The sequence below is a fragment of the Molothrus ater genome, chromosome 7, assembly GCF_012460135.2.
Source record: "Molothrus ater isolate BHLD 08-10-18 breed brown headed cowbird chromosome 7, BPBGC_Mater_1.1, whole genome shotgun sequence".
Taxonomy (NCBI): Eukaryota; Metazoa; Chordata; class Aves; order Passeriformes; family Icteridae; genus Molothrus; species Molothrus ater.
Window position 1 is genome coordinate 1,942,776 of NC_050484.2, and position 20,214 is coordinate 1,962,989.

At 49.5% G+C, this 20,214-nt stretch overlaps 1 protein-coding gene across 1 annotated transcript in view; it reads right to left on the reverse strand.

Moving 5' to 3' along the window:
* The window catches only part of HDAC4 (histone deacetylase 4), a 182,783-nt gene that overhangs the window by 78,400 nt on the left and 84,169 nt on the right, over positions 1-20,214 (reverse strand). The window contains exon 4 of the mRNA XM_036386565.2: positions 8,951-9,195. Coding sequence (XP_036242458.1) covers positions 8,951-9,195 — 245 coding nt within the window. The remainder of the gene's footprint in view (positions 1-8,950; positions 9,196-20,214) is intronic.

Here is a 20,214-nt window from a genome sequence, read left to right on the forward strand (position 1 = left end):
TGCATTAGGACTTCCACAACCACTCCTCCAGATGCCAAACAAGAAGCCAAGCAAAGAGATCCTTCCTGCCCCCCCAGCTCAGACTGGCTCCTGGGTGTTTATAAGAGACATTTTGAATAGCAGCAATTAGTGAAAGGGAGAGCAAAATAATTGTGGAGATAAGCACAAGCCTGGGTGAACAGAAGTTGGAACACTTCTGGCTGACAGATACTCCCTGGCATGCAAAGTTGCTGTGTCCAGCTCCCAACTGCATCTCAATCAACACCCGAGTTCAGCCCCAGCACGGGGGGAGATCAGGGAAAAGCCCTTCTGCCACCTGTTCTGGCCAAATTCTACAGTTTTGGGGGTTTAAATCAGGTATTCAAAATGATCTTTGGGCTCAGGCTCTGTAAAAATAAAGTCAAATTGTAGGTGAGGATGAAGAAAAACTCTCCAAGAAAGCACACATCAAATCATCCCCTGAAAAACCCTTGGCTATGGGTGGAAGCAAAGCACAGGTGCTGGATTTCTGGGAGCTGGATTTCTGGGAGCTGGATTTCTGGGAGCACTGCTCTGTTGGGCTGTTTCACAGTGATCCCAACGCTGGCTGGACTCTGTGCCTCATGTTGCCCCATCCTGTTTACTGAAGTCTCGGGCTGTGGCTCCAGTTTCAGGATCTGCTCTCTTGGCTCCGTGGCGGCGTGTTTGGGATATCTCCTGGAGCACTGGGCAGAATAATCAGCTGTGCTGGAGACACGGAGGGGGAAACATCATGACTTCCAGCAGCAGCCAAGACACAAAGATCTGGGAGAAGGAGCACCTCTCATCTCTTTTCTGGGATACGCATCCCACGTGCCCCCTTCCCGCCACCGGGCAGCTGAGAGCCAGCTAAACCCATGCCAGAAATTCCCATGGGCAGGGAATTTTCTGCAGGGAAATGATCCGTCCCAGCCAGCAGCTCCCTGGGCAGGAGAGTGATCTCAGTCAGACACATCCTACTGAGAACGTCTGGTGCTCAGGTTTATGAGGCTAAACCGACTCCAGGACCGGGAATGACGGCGAGGTTCCCTTCACGCCAGCTCTGGGTGACAAGATCCCATGTTTTTACCTTGGCTGCTTTACATATGGATATGGAATTTTGTACCCTAGTCTCCCTCCCATGCCATTACCTCTCCCAAAAGGCTGGAAGCCCTCTGAGCCCTGAATACCTGCAAAAGTTCAGCACTGGGAAAGGTTCAGCACTTTTGCGTGAGCCTCTTGCTGCCTGACTCCCACTCCAGCCTAACTTTTCCCTTCCTCCAGAAGCAGAATATTCAACAGCCTTCCCAGAAAACAGCAAGCTCCATTTGTAGTATCCAGCACATTTAGCTCCTCCTCCAATTTTCCCCTTTAAAGGTGAGGAAAACTCCTTTGAGTTTGCCTCTGGTGGGCTGTACATGGTTATTGCTGAAGGGGGGGGGGAATCAGGAGCAGGGAGTGCCCATTCCAGCATGGATGGCAATAAGTAAATCAGAAAATTTGACTTAAACCAATCCCTGTAAACCAAAAAACCACATAAAGTCCTGTAAAGGAGGAGCCCTAGATGTTTGATGCTAAGTAAGAGATGAGACCTCGGTCCTTGAAGGAGCAGGTACATCCTCTGTGAACTGTTTTGGGGTGTTTTGGGTATTACAGGAATTCCACATTTCTGGACATGAATGGATCAGCAGTGGTGTACATTAACAGGCCAATATTCCTGGCATAACAACAGCATCCAGTGGCGTATTTTTTTATTCCTGCCCTGATTCTCTGTGTTCTCTTTGATTACTTCCAATTATTTGATAAGTTCAAAATTAAGATAAAATTGGAATTGAACATTCGGGTGTGGGAACTGCCAAAATATCTCTTCTGCCACCATTACTCTGAAACTCTAAACTGACAAAAAAATAGTCACAGTGCCCCACACGTATTTTACTCCAGAAAAATCCAGAGTTCCCATTGTGTTCCTTCCAGCCAACCAACCATGGCCCATCTCAGAAGAAACCAAAAGGAAACATTTCTTCTACCAATTTCCAGTAGCTCTGTAAGGCCCAAAGCAGACAAATTTCCCTGGATGAGCATTGTAGCTTCACTCCCAACACCACCAGCAGTGCTTGGATGGCAGTAAGATGCCTGAATTATCCCAGCCTGATGCAGGACTCCTTCCACCAAGAGATGGGGTAGAAGCTGCTCCATGGATGTGTTGACAGAACCAACCCCTCCGTGTGCAGGTTTGTCCTCACCGCTCTCGCGAAAGATCCTGACTTTGAGGCTGACAAAAAGTCACCACCCACCCCCTTCAAAGGGAGCAAATGCTCTGATCTTCCAAAAGTTTTCCCCAGGGTTGCTTCCATCAGAAGATAAGTTTTGCAGGATCTAAGGTGTAAGTTTTGGAGTGGGCTCGGTGTGCCAGAAAAGCAAGGCAAGGTCACTAAGAAAGAACAGGAAGCCGTCTGGAAATAGCGCGAGCTCCAAGGCGTTCGAGTAGTAACGAGGCACAAAATGTTCAGTCTGGTCTTTTACCACTGACTGTACCCAGCTGCAGCTTCCTAAGATGAATAATTCCTGTCATCCCAGAATCCAGACAGAGGCGGACACCTGGTATCGCTGGGCTTTTCAAGTTCCTCTTGAAAGGGACGCGGGCTGTGAGGGACGGGCGTGCTGCGGAACAACGGCACAAAAATGAGCAGAGGGAGCCCCTCCACAGCATCTGCTGCAGGAAGACAGCACAGAGCAGACAGGCCCAGGAATCGAGCTGGGATATCAGGGATGGGATGGAAATTGGCCCTTCCAGAGCCCAAGGCAAGCAGGTGCTTTGCAGGAGCCATGGTGCTGCCGGCAGCGTCCCTGAGGACATGGGGAAGGTGCCACAGGGGATCAGCAGATGACACCAACCCTAGCAGCAAAACTGAAACATGCCCAGCTTTCCCTGCTGAACAGGAATCAACATGGAATCAGCATGGAGAGGCCACCAAAGAGAAGCACTGGGCACTGGCACTGGGCACTATGGTGAGAGCAGCCCCACTAAAGGACAATGTGATTGGAATGGGTTGGGTTGGGTTGGATTGGGTTGGGTTAAGTTGGGCTGGGAGGTATCCTAAAGATTATCCAGTTCCACTCCCTGCCATGGGCAGGGACACCTTCACCACAGCCCCATCCAGCCTGACCTTGAGCAGCTCCAGGGGTATCCTGCAGGCAAACCTGCCATTCCATGGGCAGTGGCTCCACATGAAAGCAAGGAGCAGTTTCTCCCCTCAGCATCAGCATGACAACTATCAAGTCTAGACATCTTTGGGAAAGAATTACATTTCTTTACAACACAGCAAAATCTGTCTGGAAGATTTCCTGCAAGATTTTCACTCCCTGAAACCAAAGGAATGGCCCGGGAGTTTCATCCCGTGTCTCTGAACAAGAGGCTGATCCCTCGGATGTGTTACTATCTCTCACTCATCGTAGGAATTCATTCTGTCAAGGGAAAAAGAACAATTTCAGGATCACTGCACAGAAAACATCCTCACAAAGCTTCTTTCCCTGCTGCTGCTTCCCTGTCCATCCTGTCTGTGCTGGACACACATCCCAGCACTCCCTGTGCTAGGGATGCACACAGTCCTTTCTCAGAGGGTGGGAAAACTGGGAATGGGATTGCACAGCCACAGGTGAGGACTTCAGGCCCACAAGGAGCTGGGAGGCTCAGCTGGGAGGCTCAGCTGCCTCCCTGTGCTCTCATCCCACCACCAACGTGCGTCAGCATCCCTGAGAAGTTTCCTGTGGCTGTGGCTGTAAAACAGCCGGAGCTGGGAAGAGCCCTGCTCCAATCTGGGACACAGCACATGAAGCACATTCCCCACGACGTCCTTCCCTCCCTCCCTCCCTGTGAGCTCACAGCACCCGAGGCGCCTCTGGCCCTGCCAAAGCGCCCATCCTGCGCCTCCTCCATCCAGCCCTTGACCAGAAGGGCAAAAGGAAAAGCTTTTGGTAACTTCCAGCTGATCTTGGCTGGGAATGAGTGACTCACAAAGGAAAAAATTCCCTGCCTGCTCCTCCGCGACCAAAGGTCAGGCAAAGCTCTCAGCGGGACCTGCGGAGAGGCTTTCCACCGTCTCACCCGAGAGCCAGACCCCTTATTCCATCTTGGTTTTGCTCAGGAAGGCAGATTTGAAGGCCATAAATATTGTCCCACATCTGGTGAATGCATGGAGGAGTGGAAAATCCACCTGGCTGAAAGTGAGTGGCTACTGAAGAGAGGAGCCGCCGTGGGTGCCTCCAGCCTCCGGCCTCTCCCTCAGTTCTTTCTGGAGGCAGGCCTGGGCAATCTGCAGAGCTGCTCTGCAGCGGTGATAGAAACAGCCTGCCCTGCTCTGTGCAGTGAAGCCTTCTAAAGGCTTGGCTTATTTTCTCCAAACATGTCAGGGTTTTCACAGAATCGCCCAGAACGCTTTGAGTTGGGAGGGACCTCAAAGCTCAGCCCATTCCAACCCCCTGCTGTGAGCAGGGATATCTCCCACTGGAGCAGCTTGCTCCAAGCCCCGTGCCTCATCACTAATTTCTTCCTAATACCCGATCTAAACTTACTCTGTTTCAGTTCAAAGCCATTCCCCCCTTCTTCCATCTCTCTCTCCATGCCTCTGTTTTCTCCCACTCCTCCCCTGTGCCAAGCTCTGTGTCCATTATAGAGCCCTTCCACAAATATTGTTTCATTCATTTCCTGGCTCTCTCCACCTTGCACCATCTTGGGGAATCTGGCACTTTTATGTGAAGGCCAAAACACAATGTCTATAAAAGCAAGGACTGGGACACGCTGGGGAAAGGATCACATGTTCAGGCAGTCATCGCCTTCTCCTCCTGCACTGGGTCAGATGATTAAAACTGAGCTGATGGAAGCAATTCCAAGCTCTGGAAAAAGCCAAAACTTCAGCTCTCCATAGGAAAAAGTTATCTACTGGGATAGAAAAACAGGCAATCATGCCAGCATTTTCCAGGCCAAACTTCACTCACTGAAGTGTTCCTCACATTCCTGCTTTGTTTGGGGGATGGCACGGAGGGGTGCTCAGCCCTACTCAGTTCCTGTCAAGTCAGACCAGTTCCTCTGTTCCCACCAACACCATGGCAGTAAAAGAAATAAAACAACCCCAAAGCATGACTACTCCTGTACTAGCAAAGGAGTCAACACTGGAAACAAAGGAGCTGTTTGAAAGCTTCATCAGCTGGGAGAGCTGGGGGTGCTCACCTGGAGAGGAGAAGGCTCCAGGGAGAGCTCAGAGCCCTTTCAGGGCCTAAAGGGGCTCCAGGAGAGCTGCAGAGGGACTGGGGACAAGGCATGGAGGGACAGGACACAGAGAATGGCTCCCACTGCCAGAGGGCAGGGATGGATGGGATATTGGGAATTAGGAATTGTTCCCTGGCAGGGTGGGCAGGCCCTGGCACAGGTGCCCAGATCTGGCAGCTGTGGCTGCCCCTGGATCCCTGGCAGTACCCAAGGTCAGGCTGGACATTGGGGCTTGGAGCCACATGGGACAGTGGGAGGTGTCCCTGCCATGGCAGGAGGTTGGAATTAAATGATCCTTAGGGTCCCTGCCAACCCAAATCTTTCAGGGTTTTTATGAAATAAATGCTTTGCACTGATTGATTAAAATGGTGGATGCCAGGCTATAGGGGAAAAAGCCAAAGTAATCAATTCTAGACAGCACGATATACACAGAACAGAGTAAATGCAGAAATTCTTTCCCCTTCACTGAAGCAGTTTCCAAAGCAATTCTGGGTTTAACATTATCACAGAATCACAGAATGGTTTGGGTTGGGAGGGACCTCAAAGCTCACCCCATTCCCAACCCCTGCCATGGGGTGTTCATGCCTGTGTGCACATGGGATTAAAAAAAAAAAAAAACAAACCAAAAAAACAAATAAATTTCTCCAAAAACACTTCTGCATCTTTACTCAGGACTGTTTCTATATCAAACTGCACAGCTCCAGTGCTTCACTTGCAGAAGATAAATGGGTTTTCTTTGCTTTAACATCCCCGCCCTGCTTTCTTCATGAGCTGGCCAGCTCTAAGTCCAAATTTAAAGTTATATATTTTAATTTTCTGGGCAAAATAATTGCTTCCCTGCACTCACAGACAGTAGACTTAACACAGTTGCCAGTTCTAAGAGTCACCTAAATGTGGCCTGACTCTGGCACCTAGAGACAAGCAGGATGTTTTCCCAGAGAAAATGCACCACCATCACACACTGGGGTAGTGTGTGAGGGGGACATTTTCTTTGTGAGGCATCACAGGGCTTATTTCAATGAGGGGCTGTTTGATTTTTAAAGCAACTCTGGTCCCACTGACACACTCACTACCCTCAGAGATCACCTTGCAGGCCACCCTTTGGTACAGGATTATACCATCCCTATTTTAAGGCTCTGATTTAGCCAAGCTTACACACAAGATGAAGAACTTCATTACCTAAAGGGCTGGATACACTGTGGCATCTCAAAATTCGAGCTCAGCTTCCTCCTTAGAGAGATTTTGAGCAGAGTCAGTCAAAGCTTTGACATAAATGAGAGCAAATATGTTCCTATCACCACTGCTTTGAGCTTGGCCATTAAATGGGAACAAGCATGTCTGATTTTTCATAGACAAATAACTACAGGCATGGACAATTACAAGGGAATAATGGAAATATTTGTCACAGGAATTCCCCATTCTTCCCCCACCTCAAGTGCTTGTGCCGGCCGTGGGCAAATGTGCAGCCACAGAAACATGGGGATATGTAAATGTTCCACACACACACCCAGAGATGCACACATTGTACATCCATATATAAATATATTCACACCCAGGCACTCCTCACCTCTGCCCTGGCCACAGCACAGAGGACTCACCAAGGCACAGGGATGTTTGCTATTAATCCAGCTTCAAACAGGGACACTTCTCACAAAGCCCAGCTCCTTTCTGTACTAAGAAGTCTGTAAATAACACCCCATTAACTTTTAATCCCATCTTCCCCACTCTGACATGCATCTTGTATTGAAATGAAAGTTATATAAGGTTGAATCGAGGTTGCTTTTTAATATTACATTAAGGCTATTTACCATGTGCAGCACTAATCCCCCTTTGAAAAAAGGAGCCTATTACCAATTCGGAAAGCTTACGTTGCCATAGCAATAGTCCAGCACTGGGAAATATTTATATAATGTCTCATGTTTTCACTTGCAACAGCCATCTTCCACACTGGACTGCCCACTGACCCTGCCTGGTGTTTCCTCCCTGTCCCACGCAGGGCACAGCACCTGCCTGGTACCTAACTCCCAAAATCTGAGCGTGTCCAGACCCACCTGCAGGCAGTGCCCCTGCACTCCCTGCTCCTGCAGCCCCACCACGGCCCACACGCTCAGCCTGCAGCTTGTGCTGATGGCAAACATCCAACAAGAAGTTCCTGTGCCACCACTCCCAAAATGTGTGAGCACAGGAGCAGGTAACCTCCTGCTAGGGTCAAATCCATTGAGGCATTTTCTGTGTCCAGGGAAGGGAACGGAGCTAGGAAGGGGCTTGTCCTGGATTGCCAAGCAAATTGTATTCTATTTGCCATCCGGATGGCAGCTGTCTTCTGTTAAATGGGCAGTTTTCCTTATCTCTTCCACAACCAATCCTCCCTCTGGGGAGACATCTGCTGATAACAGCTATGGAATGTCACTGCATGCCTGATAAGAACTACAGTATCCCATTGGGAGATGGGAGCCCAGAGGGAGGAGCCAAGCATTGCTACCTGGATATAATCTGGAGATTCTGGAACACCAGCACAGCTTCTGCACTGGATTTCCAGAGGAACAGCAGCTGCCTCTTCCACTGGATCTTCAGAGGTTGATTGCACCTTTCTACAGGATCCCTGCTCCAGCAGAGCCACCCCTGACACTGCAGGAGGGCTGCAGCCACAATTCCAACTGGACTGCTGCCAACACCCTCACCCACAGGGTGTGAGGTTGTGTTCTGACTCTGTCAGTGTTGTTTTGTATTGCTGCATCATTTATTTTATCGTTTTATTTTCTTCCCTACTAAAGAACTGTTATTCTTGCTCCCATATTTTGCCTGAGAGCCCCTTAATTTCAAATTTATAACAATTCGGAGGGAGGGGATTTATATTTTTCCATTTCAGGGGAGGCTCCTGCCTTCCTTAGCAGACACTTGGCTTTTCAAACCTAGACAGGGCTGCAGTCCTGTGATGGTGTTCACAGGGGTCCCAGGATGAGGGAAGTGACAAGGATCTGACTCCATGTTTCAGAAGGCTTGATTTATTATTTTATGATATATATTACATTAAAAATATACTAAAAGAATAGAAGAAAGGATTTCATCAGAAGGCTGGCTAAGAATAGAATAGGAAAGAATGATAACAAAGGCTTGTGGCTCAGACTCTCTGTCTGAGCCAGCTGGGCTGTGATTGGCCATTAATTAGAAACAACCAACATGGGCCAATCACAGATGCACCTGTTGCATTCCACAGCAGCAGATAATCATGTTTACATTTTGTTCCTGAGGCCTCTCAGCTTCTCAGGAGAAAAAATCCTAAGGAAAGGATTTTCCATAAAAGATGTCTGCGACACAGCCCCAAGAGAGGCTGAGGGAGCAGGGAAAGGGGCTCAGCCTGGAGAAAAGAAGGCTCAGGGTGACCTTCTGGCACCCTGAGAGGAGGGTGGAGAGCAAGGACAAGAGGAAACAGCCTCGAGCCATGCCAGGGAAAGTTTAGACTGGAGATCAGGGACAACATCTTCCCTGAAACAGTGGCCAGCTGTTGGAACAGGTTCCCCAGGGCAGTGGTAGACTCACCACACCTGGAATTGCTCAGAAGTTGTGTGGGACGCAGCGCCTGGAGACCGTGATGGCACTGCTGGGTTGGTGGTTGGAATGGATGATCCAGGAATGCCTTTCCAACCTCAACAATCCCCCAATCCCCTCGTCCCCGACCCCCCTTACCTTGATGTGCTCGTGCAGCTGCGCCTCGTGCTGCCGCGAGAGCTGCTCGTGCTGCCGCTGGAACTCTGCGATCAGGATCTGCCTCTGGATCTGCTGCTTCTGCTTGAGGGCCAGCAGCTCCTGCTGCAGCTGCTGCTCCCGCAGCGTGGGCTCCGTCACCGGCATGGAGAACTGGTGGTCCAGCCGCAGGTCCATGGGCACCGAGCTGGGCGCCACTTGCAAGGGCAGGGCTGTGCTCACGTCAACTGCGGGGAGAGCACGAGAGCGGGGTCAGCGTGCTCCTCATCCAGCAAAGGATGGAGCAACCGTGGCCTGCATCAAGAGCAGCACCATAAAATTCACACCATTACCTTAGGGGGAACCAGGGACTACAGGAATTCAGGGATCAACAGGTTTTCCACCAGGCAGCACCTCCTATAAACCTGTGTGTTTGCGACAAGCAAAGAGCATCGTGTGTGACCCATCCGTGCCTCCCAAACACACACAGCTCTGTTCCACTCATCCAGCAACCACTGGAAATGAGGAGGATAAAGAGTAATCTGAGACTTCACAGAAAGGATTAATCCTGACTTGTCATGGATGAACTGATGGACTGCCGTGCTCAGGAACATGAGACTCTCCCTTTAAGAAACTCATGCAAAAACCACGATGTGTTGTTGTATAATAAATCCCAAACTGGTTTGCCTTGGGAGGGACCTCAAAGCTCCTCCAGTGTCACCCCTGCCATGGGCAGGGACACCTTCCACTGTCCCAGGCTGCTCCAAGCCCCATCCAGCCTGGCCTTGGACACTTCCAGGGATCCAGGGGCAGCCACAACTGCTCTGGGCACCCTGGGCCAGGGCCTGCCCACCCTGCCAGGGAACAATTCCTTCCCAATATCCCACCTATCCTTGCCCTCTGGCAGTGACAAGCCACAACCCCCCTTTTGCAATCACTGAACACAGCTTGTTTCTCCTAAAAAAAAAATAAATTACTGCCACGCCATGAATGACTAAAAATCTTCTGAATTCCACCTGAGTGACAGTTCTGCCTTTCACGGGTATTCTGTATTAGCAACATTTGCTCACTCTCTCTCTCTCTCTCTCTCTCTCTCTCTAGTCTCCGGGGCAATCCCTCAATAACTCTGCTGAGAGCTTTGAATGAACATCATTTACAGGATAACAAAGGCTAATCCCTCAGAAACACTGAGCTTCAGCAAAACTGGAAAATAAAAATGGGGATTTTTTTTTCTCCATATCCTCTGTCAGGACATTAATTTTATCCATCCCAGGGAGACAGTTTTCATAGGGTTTTTCTTCCCAAATATTCTCATGGAGCAGAGGTCCAGGAGCATGTTCACCCCTCCCTGCATCCAGCTCAGCCAGGGAGGAGGAGGAGGAGACTTTCTTTTTTTGATGGAAACATTTTCGGCAAAAGGTCACATTACTGGAAGTGTTGCTATTTTTCAACCCACAGGCTCTTCCCTCCACTTCCCTATTGTTTTCCTTCCTGTGGCCTTTTCTCTGCTCCCCTCTCTCCCCAGCAGGACCACAGTGAGATTCCTTGCCATGGATTGATTCCCAAGGCACAGCCAGGGATTTTGGGGAGAGCAGCACACTCTGACCCAGAGATAAGCACTCAAACTCACCTTAACACTGTGTTTGAGGTCTCTGGGGAGACCTCAGAGCCCCTGCCAGAGCCTAAAGGGGCTCCAGGAGAGCTGGAGAGGGACTGGGGACAAGGCATGGAGGGACAGGACAGGAGGGAATGGTTTTTAACTGATAGAGAGCATAGATAGATGGTATAATGGGAATTAGAATTGTTCCCTGTGAGGGTGGGCAGGCCCTGGCACAGGGTGCCCAGAGCAGCTGTGGCTGCCCCTGGATCCCTGGCAATGTCCAAGGCCAGGCTGGACAGAGCTTGGAGCCACCTGGGACTGTGGAAGGTGTCCTTGCCCATGGGGGACTGGATGGGCTTTGAGGTCCCTCCAAGCCAAACCATTCTGGGATCCCATGTGTTCCCCTTGTCCTGTCCCTCCAGGCCTTGTCCCCAGTCCCTCTCCAGCTCACCTGGAGCCCCTTCAGGCACTGGAAGGGGCTCTGAGCTCTCCCTGAGCCTTCTCCTCTCCAGGCTGAACACCCCCAACCCTCCCAAGCATGCAAAACTCAACCCAGTTTCAGGCAGAAGGAACACCCTACCACTTGTGACTGTGCCTTGAGATCCATTCCTCCCACTTTACTCCCCAAAAAAGAGCCTTAAATCCCCATCCCCTGATGGAAAACAATCCTAAGAAAACTTGCCCAGTCTCCCATTTCCCATGCAATGGGAGTCCTCCCCCCACAGCTGCAAGGATGAGGACCACAATTCCCATTCAGGGCTGCGGCAGAGGCTGCGTCATCCCTGACTCTTGGCTATTTCAGGCTCCAAAATTCCCCTCTTTGCCTTGCCGGGAGCCGCTGACCCCAGAGCCCTGGCGAGCCCCAGCCAGCCCTCCCTGCTCAATGAACACAGCCCCACAACAAAAACCTGCCTGTGCTCCAGGAGTGTTTGATGGGACACTCGAAAATTGCTTTTCTAGGCCCTGCCTCCAGAAGGCATGAGCACAATCGGAGCCGTGACGTGAGCCAAGGCACAAAGACGACATTCAGGGCTGCCATGAGAAATGCCAAAGCCATGAATTAGGAGACAAGATCCTGATTATGAATAACAAACTATCTCACGGTCTCTCCCTGCTTTTATTTCTTCCCTGTAGGAACAGAAAACCACCAATCTTTAAATTTCTTCCCCCCCCCCCCCTTGGCATATAGGGAATTATTTTTTTCCTGTGGTCAAGTTAGCCTGATTTTAATTCCATGGTCATGTTACGATGATTTTTATACTAAGTTAGAACCATTCTGCTGGTGTTTCCCTTCCCAAATAAATAAGACATGGCTGTACATCAAAGCCTGCTTGCATGCTGCACGTTAATGAAGACCTAAAGCACTTCAGTCCCCCTCAGTTGCTGGTGGAGGTTGGAAATTTGACATCTCTCAGCTTGTCTAAAACACACTGAGGGGAATAACCCAAACACAGGGAAATGAAGTGACAATCTCTGACCTGAAAGCAAAGTGAACTTTCTACAAAAAGTATTTAATCATGGAATCACAGGATGGATTGGCTTGGCAGGAGCCTTAAAGTCATCCCATTCCACACCCTGCCATGGCAGGGACACCTTCCACTAGCCCAAGTTGCTCCAAGCCCCATCCAACCTGGGCACTGCCAGGGATCCAGGGGCAGCCACAGCTGCCAGATCTGGGCACCCTGTGCCAGGGCCTGCCCATCCTCACAAGGAACAATTCCTAATTCCCAATATCCCATCCAGCCCTGCCCTCTGGCAGTGGGAGCCATTCCCTGTGTCCTGTCCCTGCATGCCTTGTCCCCAGTCCCTCTCCAGCTCTCCTGGAGCTCCTTTAGGCCCTGCCAGGGGCTCTGAGGTGTCCCTGGAGCCTTCTCCTCTCCAGGTGAGCACCCCCAGATCTCCCAGCCTGGCTCCACTGGAAAAATTAAAAACATTTCACATAAAGACATTGCATTTCACGTAAGACATTATCAGGGGACTTTGTATGTGTAGATTCTCCCACACTCCAAAATGGAAAATACCTTCTCCATAAGTCCCAAGTGTTTTGGAAGGGATTAGGGGAAGGTGACACTCTAAACCTGTGAATACACTTTTCAATAAAACTAACAGTAGTAATTGAATTTTCTTCCCCTTCTCTGTAACAGCATTTTCATGCTGGTCTTTAAAGGATGGAAATACAGGTTTGAGTCCTGAAAGCACATTAAAATGTTAAATCAAAAATTCAGTATGAGATGCACCAAACGAGTATTTAAATTCAAACCTTGTTTCAGCATAACCTTTACTTAAGGTTAATTTAAAAAATATTCACAGAATCCCAGAACCACAGAGGGGTTTTGTTGGAAGAGACCTTAAAGACCATCACATCCCAGCCCCCTGCCATGAGCAGGGACACTTTCCACTAGACACAAAACTGAAGGATTTTTATATCAAATGCTGTGGCCAAAATTACTCTTTCCTTTCTTTTTTTTTTTTTTTTTCCCTTGATCTTATACTTTTTTTTTAATTAAATTTAAGCAGCACAGAAAACTGCCTCTCACATTTGAAATCCAACATCACCTTCAAAGGGAAAGTGCAGGAAATGCTTTCCCTGAGCTCTCTCTCCCTCTGGCACAGAGCGAGTCCCGCTGAACACAAACAGCTCCTTCCCAGCTCCTCTTTCTTCAACAATTCCCTTTGGAGAAGGGAAAGATATCCCATCAACCTCCCCAAACCTGCTGCAAAACCCCGGGGAAGGAGAGTCTGCTCAAGGCTGGAGGAAGAAATCAGCTCCCAGGACACATCCCACCTGCCCATGACAGAGCAAGGCTGGAAGATTCCCAAAATCCCAAGAAAAGAGCATTCCAACCTCTTCTAGTGACTCCCCAGTGCCTGGTGCCCTCCCAAATCACTGCCCTCCAGGAATGAAATGTTCCTGGTGGTTGACACTCCCCAGCCAGGGCTTTCCAGTGCCCATGGACTCAGCTTCTCCCTCTCTCCCATCCTTTCCTGGCTGGGTTTTTTTTTTCCCAGCTAATGAGTTTGCTTTTTAATTACTGCTGTGCCAGCCGTGCCCTCGGGCCAGGCTCTGCCAGGAGCAGCACGTCAGCCTTTGAGCACCCACAAAAAGCAAACACAAAGCCAGAGGATGTGCTCAGGATCCCAAACTCCTAGCTGCTGCCATCAGATCATCCCCATCCTGCTGAACCACCCAGTGGGATGTTGAGGAAGTGTGAGCATGGATCTCCCCCTCTCAGCATTATTTCCAGCTCTTTCATCCCCAGGGAAAAGAAAAAAAATCCTGTGTTTATTCCCTGACTTTATTCCTCAGGGTTGTCCTCGGTGTCCAGCAACAGTTTTGGATTTTTAAATAATTCCCTGTGTTTTGAAAGACATTTAAACACCACGTTGCTGCTGGCAGGAATGCCTTGGGCATATGGGGAGCGTGACGCCGGCTCTGAATCCTCAAATGCTGTTCCTATAACCCATCACCCCAGTTTTCCTTCAGAACCAGCCTGCAAAGGGAGATGAACAGCTACTGCTGACTCTGAGCACAGCCAAGGGAGCACTTGAGGTAGTTTATTCTGGCAGGAAGATGTGTGCCAGTCGAGCATCACTGGATTATTGTGAATTAAATCCATCCCCCCTCCTGGCAGTGGCTGGAGTGCCGGGATCCCCTCTGACCCAGGGATCCTTTTCCAGCAGGGCTCCCCTTCCCCAAATTGCTAAAACCCCCCAAAACACAGTGAGATGGTGAGATCAGAGCTATAAATAGCACTGAGCTGCTGCAGTATCTGACTGCAGTGCTGGATAAAAGCAGTAGATTTTGTGGGGATGCGGAACGAAGCCGTGGCACAGCACCCTCGGGGCTGGCTCCATCTCCACACATCCCACCTAGAAGCACAAATTAATAGGAGAGGGGGGAACAACATGTTACCAGCTTCACTCAATTCTGAGTTTTTATTCTCTAGATAAGATTGTGCCAAGCTGGACTAGAGGAACCCCAAACTTGTCCAAGAGCAGGTGGTGGGAGCAGGTCGCAGGTCACAGGTCACGGCAGGGCAGCTCCAGGACACCAACATCGCACCAAGCATCACGTGGGGGCAGGATGAGGGCACAGTCCTACCCCTCCGTGGATCCACACCAAATTAAAAAACTATCACAGATTTATGGAATGGCCTGGGTTGGAAGGAGCCTTAAAGATCATCTGGTTCCAAACCCTTGCTGGATGGGACAGCGGGAGGAAACAGTTCCTTCTGTTTCACTCAATTCTTACCTGTGTTACCCCATTTGCATGGACTAGAATCCCAGGGAGGGTATTCTGGGCTGGAATTAGCCAACAAGCTTGAGCACCACAGCCCAGATGGGCCAAAGGCAGGTCAGCACCCAGCAGTGCTCAGGAATTTTGGGACAGCCCAGGTGGGTGGCTGCAAAGGCAGCCTGGATCCTGTCTGGGAGCACAAGCTGGGAGTAAACAGCAGCAGAGGTTTCCTACGAGCTCCACGCACGCTGCAGCTCGGCGAGGGCTGGAGTCACTCCCTGCTCAGGGAATATTTCCTGCTCTGTGAATGGGAACTGAAATTAATCATCCCATCAGCCATGGAAACACGTCGTGAGGCAGCACTCCGCAGGCAACAGATGGAGCTTTAAATGTCACTCACTCATTCATTGCAAGGAAACTTCTCCCTGATTACTATCGAGACCTGGAGACAGAAACAGGGTGCAGAATTCTGGATTTCTACATATCCAGCTCTCCTGAGCCTAATTCCTGCCCTGAACAGACCTCATTAGCATTTCTTAGGAACCTACACAGAAATTTTATTCATGACGATACGGAAGCCAAAACTTGAAGAGCAGACCACTTATCCTACTGTCTCCATCTTAGATTTAAAGCATTAAAAAATGTCTCTTCACTTGAAGAAAAAGAAAACCCACCAAGCTACATCCACAAAAGACAGAAAACAACATTTTCCAGTCACATTTTCCAGTGTTTGCAAGGAATCTCAGAATGGCTTGGCCTAGAATGGATCTCATTCCAACCCCTCTCGCCTCAGAGCAGGACATCAGAGTTTGGAAAATTATAAACTCCCATGGATAAATATCCAGGGGTATTTCCTTAATGAAAACATGGAGAGTTCAAGGCCAGCACCAAAGCCTTGATGGCACAGGCGTCTCCAACAGAGATGTCTCCAACAGATGAGCCTGTGCAGGACAGAGCAGCTCCAAAGGGAGACACTCCAGTTTCTCCACCTCCTCTTCAACCATTATCCCACTTTATCTCCTTGCTGGTTTCATCAGTGACATCTCTAACAAATAAGTGTCTTGGATGGAGCCAGAGCTTTTTGTGAAATTAAAGATAATGGAATGAAAGGAGTCAGCTTGGACTATTTCTCATTTCAAACTTCACACAATTGTGGGAAACCTTTCCTGGTAGTTTCCTTGCATGGAGTGGATAAGCAAAACCCACTTGAGTTTCCATTGAAAAAGATCCCCATCTAAATAAATAATAAAACAGGAAACAACAAAAATAAATGTACATCTCTTCTTAAAAGGCTCAGGAAGCTGTGGCTGCCCCTGGATCCCTGGAAGTGTCCAAGGCCAGGCTGGACAGGGCTTGGAGCCACCTGGGATAGTGGAAGGTGTCCCTGCCCATGACAGGGGGTGGGACTGGATGATGTTTAAAGTTCCTTCCAACCCAAATCATTCCAGGATTCTGTGATTCCTGGGAATGTAATTTCACCTGCCTCTTTGCTTCAGGCATTACCCAGCAACTGAACCTCTTTGATCCATCTGTCTTGCTTTCAGAACAGGAAACTTCTCCCCTCAGCAGATCCCCAGGACAAAATGCAGAGTTGAAGGAAGCCCAGCTGCACTTCTGTAGAGACAAACCCACATGGATTTCTCACATGCTTCTCTCTAATCTCACTCTGAGCTTCCTTCAAGGGAAAATGACACTTTGGAGAAGAGAATTAAACATGGAAGCGATGGATCAGGAGCCAGAAAGTCTCATTCTGAGATTACACATTAAAAACTTCCCATGAGAAAAACAAACCAAAAAAAACTCCACCTGGCTGGGTTGGGATGGGGGAGTTGAAGAATTCCCAGTGAAGGTGGGGTTAGACAAACAGCTGGACATTGCCACTGGTCCTCTGGAGTTTTCCCTGAAGCCTTCCAAGGGGTGAGCTCTCCAATGGCAGGAATAAAGCCAGTGATGAGCTGGTGAACCACAGCATGGTTTGGGTTCTAAAGCCCATCCCATTCCACCTTGCCATGGGTAGGGACACCTCCCACTGTCCCAGGCTGCTCCAACCCCAATGTCCAGCCTGGCCTTGGACACTTACAGGGATCCAGGGGCAGCCACAGCTGCTCTGGGCACCTTGTGCCAGGGCCTGCCTACCCCCACAGGGCAGAATTCCTTCCCAATATCCCATCCATCTCTGCCCTCCCTCAGCCTAAGGTCATTACCCTTTGCCAAAAGAGAAGGTGAAACAAAATTCTGAGGAATTTCCTGTCTCACTGTATTTCAAACAGCAAATACATGGTTCTTACTAGCAGGAGAGTGAGTACATTTGTGTCACCAACCAAGGGACTCCCAGCTGTCCAACAAGGCCCAAAATGTGCAACGCCATCTCCACCGTCATGACAAAAATAAAGCAGGAAAAGGAGCAGCTAAACAGCCAATTGTAACAGGAATGCTGTTCCACAGCTTTTGAAAACTCATAGACAGCTCAAAGGCTGCAATTTTAAGTACAAATCCAGACCATGGTGGAAGAGAAGCCCACCCAAATGGGCAAGAAGCCCACGGCTTCGTGTAGCCCCCTCTGGAAGGGCTTTACATCCAAATAATGGATATAGTCAGATACCAGCTGTGTTAGGACCAGGATCATGCTTGTTGTCCAATCAATACAATGGAGATGCACGTTAAAATACCCAAAAAAGCCTTTTAAGAGAGTGTCAAACACAGGCAGCTTCCTAGAGAAATTCAAGTAACTTCAAGCCATTCAAACCCCTGGAGAGCACAGGGAAATGGCACTAAAACACCTTTTTATTCTGGTGGGACAGGCAGGGGTTACCCGACCTGGACGCACAAACCAAAACACACACCTGGGCTAAGATTTCTCTTAAAAAACAGACATTTTCCATTTTTTTCTCCCCCAAGACCCAGCAGATGAACTGAACACATGAAAACCCAGAAAGCTGCTCCCCAAATCCTGAAGGATGAGGGGAGATGTTCCCTGCATTCCCCATGGCAGCAGTGATCAGGACTGACGACCAGGATTCCCCACGTCACGGATGGCTCTGCTCAGAGTGAGCTCCTCTCCCTTGGCATTTATCCCCAAACCACTGACACCAGGTGGCCTCTCAGACGTGGCACAAAAACTCAGTGCTGCTTCTGCTGAAAACCTGCCCAGCCTGTGGCATTTTCCTTCCAGGTGCTGCTCCTCAAACAGAGCCAGAGCCACGCAGGGATCAGCTTGAAGATGAGTTTTAACACAACAACACACCAGGTTAAACCCAGGTATGGTTGTAAAGAGTTTTGGATTATTTCTCACAAGGAATCTCACTGGGATTCTCCATCTCTACCCTGCTCTGCTGAGAGCCCACCTGCAGAGCTGCCTCCAGCTGTGGAACCCCCAGCATAAGAAGGATGTGAAGCTGCTGGAACAAGCCCAGAGGGTGTCAAAGGATGGAGCCAGGCTGGGAGAGCTGGGCATGTTCACCTGGAGAAGAGAAGGCTCCAGAGAGACCCCTGAGCCCCTTCCAGAGGTGGAGAGGGACTGGGGACAAGGCACAGAGGGACAGGACACAGGGAATGGCTTCCCACTGCCAGAGGGCAGGGATGGATGAAATTCCTGGCTGGGGGCAGTAAGGCCCTGGCACAGGTGCCCAGAGCAGCTGGGGCTGCCCCTGGATGCCTGGCAGTGCCCAAGGCCAGGCTGGACACTGGGGCTTGGAGCAGCCTGGGACAGTGGAAGTGGGGTGGCACTGGATGAGCTTTAAGGTTCCTTCCAACCCAAACCATTCTGTGATTCTGTGATTCTCTAAATGCTGTTTTTCAACTCAATTTAAACTTGCCTTCCTAAGGAACAAACACCTCCATGAATGAACACAGAGAGCAGCTTAATTTTGTCCCTGGGAGCTTCTAGACTGAAACCTCACATTTCTTTCATGAAAAGCTCTGAGCTGGGTGGTCTCCTGCTGAGCATGGTGAGCAGCTTCCCACACCACAACACACCTACACTGCACCTACTACAGCCCCAGCAAGAGGGGAGCAGGTCCTCCCTCAGAAATTCTGATAAATTCTGGATTATCTTGCTTAAAATTGCAACTTCAGCTGCAAAACTTGGACCTAATACAGGGTTTAGGGATTCTAGCAAATTAAATGGTGGCTGCCTCTTTCAGTAGGAGGCTACAACTCTGCTCCAGCTACGTTCAGGCACCAAACTTCCCTGCCAAGGAGTCGACTGCAGCCTGATCCTTCCACAAAAAGAAACAGGATGCTGTGAGAAGCCTGAAGGTGAGAGACATAAAATATCTATATAAGGATGGAGCTCCTATACATACCCAAAATAACAGTGAGTCACTTTTCAGAGCACTGGGAGAAGATAAAAGACTCGGGAAAGGAGCTGAAGAGGGTTCAGGGATTCAGCTGAGCGAGGCTTAGGAGGACACCACGGACAAAAGGCACTTGGGAAGTTGGAGACAGAGATGAAAAGGACATCCAGGCAGCAGCTGAGGAACAGCTGCAGGAGGCAAGCTGAAGAGGAAGGCTTTTAAAAGCAAGTCTAAGGAGGTGAAATTGATTCAGTGAGAGAGAGATGGCAATGGCTTGTCTGCTGCCTCCCTGAAGTACTACACACTCTGGGTATTAGCAAGAAATGATGGAAATGGGACATCCAGGTTCGCTTCAGCATTCCTGGCCACAACACTGTGTAAAGAAGCTCCAAAGAATACAGATAATCACCACCAGAACCTTCTGTAGGTAAAACTTCTGCTTGATACACAGCTAATCCCTTCTCCACTGAGCAAACCACACCTTACATTAACTGTATTTGATTTTCAGGGCACTTTAATGAAGCTCTGCACTCTGCAGGGTCATCCCTCAGGTTGAGGAGCCCATTCCTCCAAAAGACTATAGAAACAAGTCATTCTTCTGGGGAAAGCCAGACCAGCTGAAATATTCATAGAACAGAACACCATGAGTGAAAACACTGCCCAGAGCAGCTGCCCCATCCCTGGAAGTGTCCAAGGTTGGACGGGGCTTGTCCCATGGGCAGGGGACACCTTGCACTAGCCCAGGCTGCTGTATCCATATTTTCTAGGTGAACCCCAGGCTATGCATCTCCCAAAGTTCCAAAAGCCCACAGGACGTGATGCCTATGAAAGCCCCTCTGCTTTCCCAGCTGATCAACCCAAGGAGCCAACACAGGAACAGCATTTCCAAAATGCCATTATTACCATTTTTTTGCATATAGAAAGGTCTTGAAAAGAGATGGATTCCTGCACACATCTGTGTCAGACCACCCCTCTCAACAAGGGAGATAAGGAGCCAAACTCCAAGCATGTTCAATCCTACATCAGTGTTTCCAGCCCAAAATAAAGCTGCCTTCAATCACCACAGCCTAATCCTCCCCTGATTTCTCCTGTTTCCATTCCCATGTTTCCACTTCACAGCTGATTTGCCTCAAGT